Source organism: Vipera ursinii (assembly GCF_947247035.1).
Source record: "Vipera ursinii genome assembly, chromosome: 13".
Lineage (NCBI taxonomy): Eukaryota > Metazoa > Chordata > Lepidosauria > Squamata > Viperidae > Vipera > Vipera ursinii.
In genome coordinates this window covers 2,940,669-2,950,700 of record NC_139526.1, presented here as the reverse complement: position 1 = coordinate 2,950,700, position 10,032 = coordinate 2,940,669, and the positions used below count along the sequence as shown (strand labels likewise).

General features: G+C 47.7%; 1 protein-coding gene across 3 annotated transcripts in view; it reads right to left on the bottom strand.

The window, feature by feature from the left end:
- Positions 1-2,228: 2,228 nt before the first annotated feature.
- TRAF7 (TNF receptor associated factor 7) overlaps positions 2,229-10,032 on the bottom strand; it is a 38,317-nt gene continuing 30,513 nt past the window's right edge. For all 3 annotated transcript variants that reach the window (XM_083373150.1, XM_083373151.1, XM_083373152.1), the window contains 7 exons: positions 8,803-8,842; positions 8,384-8,500; positions 7,214-7,336; positions 7,002-7,121; positions 6,670-6,801; positions 5,484-5,603; positions 2,229-2,966 (listed from right to left, as the gene is read on the bottom strand). In XM_083373150.1, the coding sequence (XP_083229276.1) occupies positions 2,952-2,966; positions 5,484-5,603; positions 6,670-6,801; positions 7,002-7,121; positions 7,214-7,336; positions 8,384-8,500; positions 8,803-8,842 (667 nt within the window). In that variant the 3' untranslated portion in view covers positions 2,229-2,951. The remainder of the gene's footprint in view (positions 2,967-5,483; positions 5,604-6,669; positions 6,802-7,001; positions 7,122-7,213; positions 7,337-8,383; positions 8,501-8,802; positions 8,843-10,032) is intronic.

Here is a 10,032-nt window from a genome sequence, read left to right as displayed (position 1 = left end):
CTCCTCTTGAGACAGCCGTGTTTGGGATATTCTTATGTGTGCAGAGACTCACACAGCTTTTCCGTTGGAAGGTGATTGAATGGGATGAAAAGAAAATAAGCTATATATAAAAAAAGTATTTATTGGGAAAAAATATTTAAGTGGAGTTTCCCCCAGAGATAAATAACAAAAGAAGGAAAGGAGTTTAATATATATATATATAAAAGATTTTAAAATATTATCAATTGTATATTGAACAGTTTTAAAATATAAGATTGAAAGAACTGGAGTTTAGCTTGACTATTAGAATTATTATAAGCTGTGTGTCTTGTGAGGTCATTTTAAAAAAGTAGCACAATGTTTAAAAAGGTAGTTTATCTTTTTTTCAAAGCGTGCAAAACATTATGTTATATGGATTTTTTTTGCCATTTTCTTTTTACAGTTTTATTGAAAATCAAAGGATGTGCCTTGTTTTAAGAAGTTTTGTTTAATCTTACCTGAAAAGCGTGCATTTTTTTGTGTCTTTTTTAAGTTGGATGTACGTTTATATGCGCCTGTGTATGTATGCGAGTGCGTGTTGAAGTGCATGCGTGTGGAAATCACTAACATATGCCCAGCTGTACACTTATGTACAAATGGGGGTCAGTCCAGTTTAAACATGGCTGTTAAGTCTGAAACATCCTATCTGGTTTCCTAGAGCTGTGGTTTTTGCTGTGTGAATGCTGTTTCTGTTTCTTTTCTTCAAAATGGATAGTCTGTCTTTGCTGATATCCAAAACATGTCTGGCACAACTTTGAAATTTCTTAATTAAAAAAATAAAATAAAAAGGCAACATAACAATAGCTGTTGTAAAGAGAAACAAAATGTATAAGAAACTATTCCAAGATTCTAATGCTGGATATATACATACATACATACTATCTATCTCTATATATCTCTATATACAGTATATATATATATACATTATATTTTTATTATTAAGTTATGGATACTGTATTGTGTTCCCCTTCTGTCAAAGCTATGCATTTTCTGCTTCTAACCTTCTTTTCTTGCTGCACACATTCCACCAGTATTACTTATATTAATAGCTTTGTGGTGGAGTATTTTTTTAAAAACTGCTTCTTTTAAAAAAATAAGTATCTGGCGATCAATATTTAAAGACAAACATGGGGAAGAAGGCCCTGCTTGTTTCTAATACAGATACATGACATTCACTGTTAAATAATACTTTTATTGTTGAGGTCAGAAAAAAAATCCCACCTCGGAGGCACTAACTCGGGGGCGGGGTGTGTGTGTCTGGCTGCTCTGGTGCAGAGGGAGTGACGAGTTCGTGCTGCAACTCACAGTCCAGGCAAGCGTCAGTGTGGATGCATTTATGACCATCGGTGCTTAATAAAACGTCCAGATTATCTTGGCCCACTCAACTCGTGTTTTGGCTCCAGTCGGAGGGGAGAAAAAGCTTCTGCTGTATGATGGGAAAGGTTGTTGGGTGCCAGCTGGAGCCATTGTGAAAGCTGCACGTCTTATGTAACACAACCAGAAGCTGGAACGTGCAACAGTCTGTGAAGCCGATTCTTCTACATCTCCCATTTTTACATCGTACTGAGGCAGAATGTTTGCACGGAGAAAAAACAACAACAAACCGCTGGAAACTACTTGTGTCACTACAAATCTCCCACCACAATTCAGGTTTTTTTGGCAATGCAGTGGCCAAATGCAACTAAGGAAGGAGAAGGAAACATTCAGTGCCCAGCTTGTGGGTCTGTCATTTCCCCCTCAATTCCTACCTCTAAACATTGTCTCAGCTTTTTTGAAGTTGAATGCAAAGACCGTTTGAGTTTCATGCTTAAACAGCAACCTCAGGAGCAGCATTCTGGGGGAGGAGAATGCCACAGATGATCATTAGTTGAACCTAAGAAATTGAACAGATAGGTGCCAGTTTAGCTGGCAACAGGTGATCACACGTAGCCTTTTTGGTGCCGCTCTGAGCAATGAGCTCCTTGTGCTATGTGCAAATATCTTTGCAGTCAGTGGGACTGTTACATTTCTCTGACTAATGGCAACCCAGGACGTGCTCATCACAGATCAGCCAGGGAGAGGGTTTGAGTGGGTATCTCTCAAAATCCATAGAGGTCAGCCTCAAACTTTTTTGGGGTGGGGGTGAGGGGGGGCAGGGTTGGGCCCCGCTCCTGAGGAATTCTGTTCCATTGGCTGAAATGCTTCAGGTTTGTCAATGAGTCATGCTGGCCTAAAACAATGGTCCAACTTTATTGGTAAGGAAGAAATAATCCAAATCTATATCACAATTTTAAAAACAGTAGAAAATGTCCGTAAAAACACAACCGTTGGCTCTCCTGCCTTTCCCAGGGAGGCCGTGATAATGGGATGCTCTGAAGAGAGGGTGGGTGGGGGTGGGGGAAAAGAGGCTTAGGATACCTGATAAGAAGGCTGGACTGGGGACATAAAAATCGTACCGGGTTACATGACAGGACACTGGGTTTTATCCCCGGCTGGGGCCACAAATGAAAGGGCATAGCAAATAATTTAAATACCAGGACAGAGAGAGGTCCTCTGGCCGAGGCGCTGTGGCTACTCATGCAGACGATCCAAACCAGCTTCGTGGCAAATCTGCTCTTGGAGACGATCTCCTCCTCCTGCCGACGAGGAAGAGCGCAGCCTTCGTTGCAGCTGGGCCAGCCTCCACCAACTTCTTCTCTCTCCCAAGAAGAGCCAGACCAGGAAACGGAGCTGGGGTGGCGCACTGGGTAAGGGGGGGGAGAGGGAGTCCTCCCTGGGAAGGCGCTGCTGCAAAAGGGGGTGGGGCTGAGGTATGTGGCCCAAAGCTCTTGCACAGCTGCTGGGGAGGCCCCCCCCGAGAAGGAACACAGCACATCTGGAGGGTGCTTGGAGTGTAAGGAGTGAGCCAGCGTGTGTATTTGGCAGCGTGGCATCCGAAGCGGAGGGCAGCATCCTTAGCAGGTCCAAACCTGTCAGGGAGAGAAATGTCCAGCCCAAACTCCATCACTGAGCAAGACAGCGTTTCTCAACCTTAGCAACTTTTAAGACACCTGGACTCCAACTCCCAGAATTCCTCAGCCAGCCTAGCTGGCTGGAGTAGGATGCAGAGGCGACCCTTGTTTGACATGTCAGCCCAGGGGCCATCCTGAGCGCCAGACGTCTTCCTACCAGGTGCCCATCCTCACCAAAGGGTCCCTTTCTGGAGCTGTGCTCTAGGATGAACGCAGCACCGCAACAATATGTGCACCAATGTCATCTCTAGAGTGGCTTCTCTAGAGTAGAGAACGGCTGACTCACCTACCTCCTAGGAACTTATACCCCCCCACAACCATTCTGACTCCTGGCAAAAACCACAAATTTACAGAAAGGGGGAGAGGCCAGGGGAAGCAGGGAATCCGTGGCAGAGGCCTGACCACAAACCCCATCATCCCTAACTACTACTCGCTGGCTGGCCCGTGTGACCTGTGGTGGTGCAGTAGTTAGAATGCAGCATTGCAGGCTAACTCTGCCCACAGCCAGGAGTTCAATCCTGACCCGCTCAAGGTTGACTCAGCCTTCCGTCCTTCTGAGGTTGGTAAAATGAGGAGCCGGACTGTCGGGGGTGGGGGGTGGGGCAAGATGCTGACTCTGTAAATCGCTCAGAGGGGGATAAAAGCACAGTGGAGCGGTACGTAAGTCTAAGCACTGCAGGTAGTCCTCTGGTTACGATCACAATTGAGCCCCAAACTTAGGCTGCTAAATGAGAAATTTGTTAAGTGAAATTTGCCCCATTTTACATTTTTTTGTCACATTTGTTAAGTGAATCAATGCAGTTCTTAAATTAGTCACACGGTTGGCTTCCCCATTGACTCTGCTTGTCAGAAGGTTGCGAAAGGGGATCACATGACTCTGGGACACTGCAACCGTCATAAATGTGAGTCAGTTGTCAAGCATCCAAATGTAAATCACGTGACCATGGGGATGCTGCTATGGTCAGAAGTGTGACAAGTGGTCATAAGTCACTTTTTTCAGTGCCGTTGTAACTTCAAATGGAGAGTCATGAAGACGACCTTGATGGCGATAGGCAAGAAATAAAAAGGTAAAGGTTCCCCCGCACATGCGTGCTAGTCGTTTCCGACTCTAGGGGCCGGTGCTCATCTCCGTTTCAAAGCCGAAGAGCCAGCGCTTGTCCGAGGACGTCTCCGTGGTCATGTGGCCGGCATGACTAGACGCCAAAGGCGCACGGAACGCTGTTACCTTCCCACCGGAGTGGTCCCTATTTTTCTACTTGCATTTTTACGTGCTTTCGAACTGCTAGGTTGGCAGAAGCTGGGACGAGTAACAGGTGCTCACTCTGTTACGCGGCACTCGGGATTCGACCCGCCAAACTGCCGACCTTCAGATCGACAAGCTCAGCGTCCTAACCCACTGAGCCACCGCGTCCCAAGAAATAGTGCCTGGCAAAAGCAGCTGAAATATCTCTCAACGGCGTAGCAAAGAGGACATTCAGAAGTGGTGAGATTATCGTTTTACAATAAAACAAAACTTCGGAATTGCTTCTCCTCCACCTAATGAGGCTGGCAAACATCTTGCTGAGCAATGAAACAGGCACCTAATTGCCCAGTGCAGCGTCCGGCAAGGGGCACCTGGCCAAATCTTCCGGCTTCTGCTAATGGCTTCTTTCTCCCAACGCTCAACATTAAACATCGGAATATATGACACGTGGCACAGGGGAAGTAAAAACTGTCTAGACTCCCATTCGTGAGTGGGCCCCTCCCAAAAGGAAGAGAGCGCCAGAGAAGCAAGCTAAGCTCCTTCCCGTGCCTTAAACCACGGTAGGCAAATAGGCCCCATATAAGCACACCTTGGCTTGCAAAAGTCCCCTGGAAGGCACAGACTTGTGACTCTATCACATTTTGTCTCAAATTAAAAAGAGCTCTTCCTAAAGAGGTGACAAGCCCACCCCACTGTTGCCTCCTCCTCTTCCTCCTCCTCGCCTCCGTGAGTAGCATAAACACATCTAACTAGGATGTTTCTCTATCAGGGCGCAAAGAGAAAATATCTACTGCAAACGCCGTGTGGCATCAAGGGCATCCGGCAAGTAAACACTCAGCTCCATTCAGTCACCCTGACCCCACCCCGAACCAAGCGATTACAGGGTCGATTACAGGGTCGTAAAACAAAACAAAAAAAGGAGAAGACACCCTGGCCTCCACTGGCCTTTCCCTCTCTCAAGGCTTGGAGCAAAGAGACACTCAGGTCGAACTTCTGTCTCTCAGAACAATCCTCTTGTGGTGGGAATGCCCTAAATCAGGGGTCCTCAAGCTTGGCAACCTTGTGGACTTCAACTACTGAGGTGGAGCTCCTAGGCATAACCTGGGGAAAAAATGCTAGCTCTCCCTTGTCTGCTGCTTTTAGGGAAACTAAGAAGCCAGCTGTGAAAGTTGCTCTGAGCCAACTGGGGGGGCCTCTTCCTCCCACTGAGAGCCCCCCTCCCCAGTATATACCTTGACAGTGCTGTCGACAGCCCCAGAGAACAGGCGGCCCCTTGAGACGGCCAGTGCTGTGACGCTGCCCTGGTGGCGCAGGAGTGTCTGGGTGCAGATCATGTTGTCCATACTCCATACCTGGAGGCAGAGAACAAGCTAAGGCAGTGAGGGTGATAGATCGCCATAGCGGACGGCATGTGGCCTGGATTTAGGCAGAAAACAGTGTTGAGCCATGGATCCCATTCTTTGCCTAAATCCAGGCCACACACAGACTTTGTAGTTAGGATGTGCATCAGATGCAGCTGAAGGGCCTCTAAAGCTCAGTCCCTCCTCAATTGGGGCAACTGGGCTAACATTCTGCAACTGCATCAGGCGTTACAGGCCAGGTAAGGGGTAGATGCCATGGGGGGGGGGGTGCGGTGGTCTAGAGGTGAAGATGCTCATCTCCCACTTGGCAGGTTAAGAGTTCAATCCTAGATACCGGCAGATGTTTCTCTATCGGAGCGCGAAGAGAAAATATCTACTGGGAACTCCATGTGGCATCAAGGAAGGGCATCTGGGCAGTAAACAGTCAGCTCCACTCAGTCGCTCTAACCCCACCCCAAAGCAAGGCAGAAGAGAAGACACCCTGGCCTCCACTGGCCTTTCCCTCTCTCAAGGCTTGGAGCAAAGAGACACTCAGGTAGAACTTTTGTCTCTCAGAATAATCCTCTCATGGTGGGAGTGCCCAAAATCAGGGGTCCTCAACCTTGGCAACTTTAAGACTTGTGGACTTCAACTCCCAGAATTCCTCAGCCAGCTGTTTTTTTTAAGGTTTTTTTCTGCTTGCTTCTATACAGTTATTTTCTCTCAAACTGTTTGGGCCTGGCCTAACTTTGGAGAAATCAGTTCAAACAGGACCGTGGCCCGAAAGACCTCCTCCTGTTCTCCTGTAATGCAATTCATCCCGAAGGTTTTGGAGAAAGGAGATTAGCAAGGACACATACACGTAGGTCCCTTAAGCAGCAGAGGGCACGGCTGGTAGAGCCAGGCAGCTGAAGAGACCTTGGGTTGGGATGGCCGCACAGCTATTCAGGGATCAGGAGCCCAGCTGCCTGCTTCCTAAGAGTTCGACTTCATCAAATTAATAGACTTTGAAAGATCTGTTAGGATCCCTCCCTTTTTCCCCCATGGTCTTCTTCTGGGCCCCTTGCCCTGAACGTACCCGCAATGACCGATCATACGAGGCGCTGAAGACTTTGGTTTGGTCCGGCGTAGAGATGACTGCCAGAGCGTACACAGTGCCCACGTGTCCTGTGAGGGTGCGAACCTGCTCTTTCGACTCAATATCCCACACCTGGTTCAACAGGGAACAGAGCAAAGGCCGAGCATTAACTTCCCATTGTTTCCCCCTTCCGATTCCGGTGGCTCTAGCTATTCGCTCTGCTTGCCAGATCCCAGAAAATGAGGACTGGAGGCTCTGTGGAGGGCTGAAGGAGGCTGCCAAGTGCCCCGCTGTCCCCTTCCTCCCGCCTCCTGGTCTTCGCTCATCCTTACGTGAATGAGATTTTCGTAAGTGCCACAGACGATGTGATGGTTGGTGACCGCAATGGAGTAGACGCTGCCCCCAGACGTCTGTAGGACATGCACACATTCTAGGTTCCGGATGTCCCAGATCTGGAGCAGAGGAGAGAAAAGAGCCGATGGAATCTTCTCCCCAGGCTGCAAAGAGAAGCCGCAGCAGGCGGAGCGTCTGAGAACACACCTACCTTAATGGTCTGGTAGGAGCCGCTGTACAGGTGATTCTGGGATGCCACAAGTGCCCGGACCCAGTGGTTAAGACCTGTCAGTTCCTTTTTCAGTTTTAGCTCAGTGCCAACAATGTCCCAGACCTGGTGGGGCAGAAGGACAGCCAAAATCAGGCCAATCCAGCTCAAACTCAGGACCACCGGCCAGCTTCCTATGCCTGTTCCATACCAGGTGTGGGAAACTAAAGGCCAGACCCTCAAGAGTTCCCACAGTTCTCTCAAGTGAGGAAGGCTGGAAAGGTGAACCATACTTGGGCAGTGATTAGAGCCCACCTGTTTTTACACAGGTCTACATTTCTATTCCACTTTTCCATTAAGCCCTGTGAGTGACGCCAAACAAATCAGACCGGAGGTCTTTTCTCACAGCTCCTGGAAGAAAAGGAACATTGTTTTTTCTTTTAACAACCCTCTAATCCCTTCTATCGGGGTGGAGTCAGGGCGACGGAATAGAGTTGAGCATTTATTGGCTGGATGGCCTTCCTGACACCTATGCAGAGTTCAGAACAGATATCTTCTCTTTGAGCCCAGAGAAAGAAATATTTGTTGCTACTTAGGATCGAACTCATAGCCTCCGATTGTGAGGCGAGAGCCCCACCTCTAGGACACCATGCCATTCTGGAAAAAAAGGAACATATTAACGCTTTCCTCATCTGATGCTCTCCAGGGGTCAAGAATGTAACTTTCGGTGGCCATGATGCCTGGGGAATTCTGGCGAGCAGGTGGGGAAAGGCTGGATTATTAGGCTGAGATATTCCTTTCCTCCCAGGAGCTCAGAGGAGAGATCTTTATCCTTGCAACAATCCTGCAATGGGTAATTATGGACAACTAGGAGAAGAAATCGATTACCAGGGAATGGGGAGGAGTTCAACAAGGGAAGAGAATGAATAACGCAGCAGGTCTGAAGACCAGCCAAAGTAGCAGGAAATGCAAGGAAAAGGGAAGAGGAAAAAGCAAGGCCAGCTCTGAAAGGATCAAGGAAGGTCCTAAATCAACCCAGAACGACCAGCAGAGAGAAGGGAGCAAATCTAAGTGGACAAACCTCTTAGGCCGGGAAGAGAAAGGATCTGGGAATGGGAGGAAAGGACCCCAAAGCTTTCTGTTTCCCCCACTCCTCTGTATCAGCAAATGTACCTTAATAGCTTTCAGGGAGCCGCTGAAAAGCATGTTGTGTGAGGAGACAAGAGTGCACACAGGATTGTCGTGTGCACGGATGGTGTTGACCTTCAGCAAGGTCTGAATATCCCAAACCTGTCAAAAGTCAAAAAGGATACAGACAAGTGGTGTAGGCAGCTTTACTCTACAAAGCGCAAGAGCAGGAGTCTCCAAACTTGGCAACATTAAGACTTGTGGACTTCAGCTCCCAGAATTCCTCAGCTAGGCACGCGTGCCTGGCTGAGGAATTCTGGGAGATGAAGTCCACAAGTCTTAAAATTGCCAAGTTTGGAGACCCTGCGCAAGAGAATGATCAGGAACTTCCTTCTCTCCCCCTCGTGGAGGAAGCCAAAGCCGGTGTCCCCACCCTGCCCCGCCTCCCCAAACTGACCACTTACAATAATGGTGCAATCAGCTGAGCCGCTATACAGTTTGTTCCTGGGCAAAAGAAACAAAAGGGAATCAGAGAGCTAGAAGACTTTCATGGGCACCATTTTTTCCCCTCAAGATGACGAAAAAAAGATTGGGATGTGTGGGTAAACCTCCTCCAGAAAAATGTAGACTGCAACATCTGTTGTAAAACTGAGCTGCTAAAAGAATTTCCACTATTCAACAAATAGCACTCATCCCAAACCTCTTGAAAAACCAGAATAACACAGTTGGAAGGAACCTTGGAGGTCTTCTCGTCCAAGCCCCTGCTTGAGCAAAAGCCCTAGGCCAGGGGTAGGCAACCTCGGCTCTTTTATGACTCGTGGACTTCAACTCCCAGAATTCCTGAGCCAGCCATGCTGAGGGGAAAGGGAGAGGTTTCCAAGCTGAGCCATGCTGGCTCAGGAATTCTGGGAGTTGAAGTCCACGACTCATAAAAGAGCCAAGGTTGCCTACCCCTGCCCTAGGCCATTCCAGAGAAGTGGCTGTCCAGTCTCTTCTTAAAAACTTCCAGTGATGGAATAACTACAACGTCTGGAGGCCAGCCGTTCCACTGATTGTTCTCACTGCCAGGAAATTTCTTCTTCGTTCTTGGTTGCTTCTCTCCTTGATTAGTTTCCATCCGTTGTTTTTTGTCTTGCCTTTTGGTGCTTTGAAAAATAGGCTGACCCCCTCTTTTTTGTGGCAGCCCCTTAAATATTGGAAGACTGCTATCATATCTCCCCTAGTCCTTCTTTTTGCTAGACTAACATATCCAATTCCTGCAACCGTTCTTCGTATATTTTAGCCTCCAGCCCCCTTGTTGCTCTTTTCTGCATTCTTTCCAGAGCCTCAACATCTTTTTTATATTGTGGCGACCAAATCTGGCTGCAGTATGCCACGTCTGGTCTTACCAAGGCATTACAAAATGATACAAACAGTTCAAGTGATCTTGATTCTCTCCCTCTGTTAATGCAGCCTAGGACTGCATTGGTTAAACCAAGAATACGCAACGCCACACAAATGAGTTCAGTTTGAACATAACTTTCAAAAATCAGGTTTTTCTGGTGCTCAAATGTAATTCACATTGCCATTTGAGAAGTAAGGCATTGCTGAAAACAAGGCTAGGATTCACACAATTCTTTTTATGAGAAGTGGCTGGTTGAGTTTAAGAAAACAAAGAGCAGAACTAAAATCTAGCCACCAGTCAATGGCTTTAC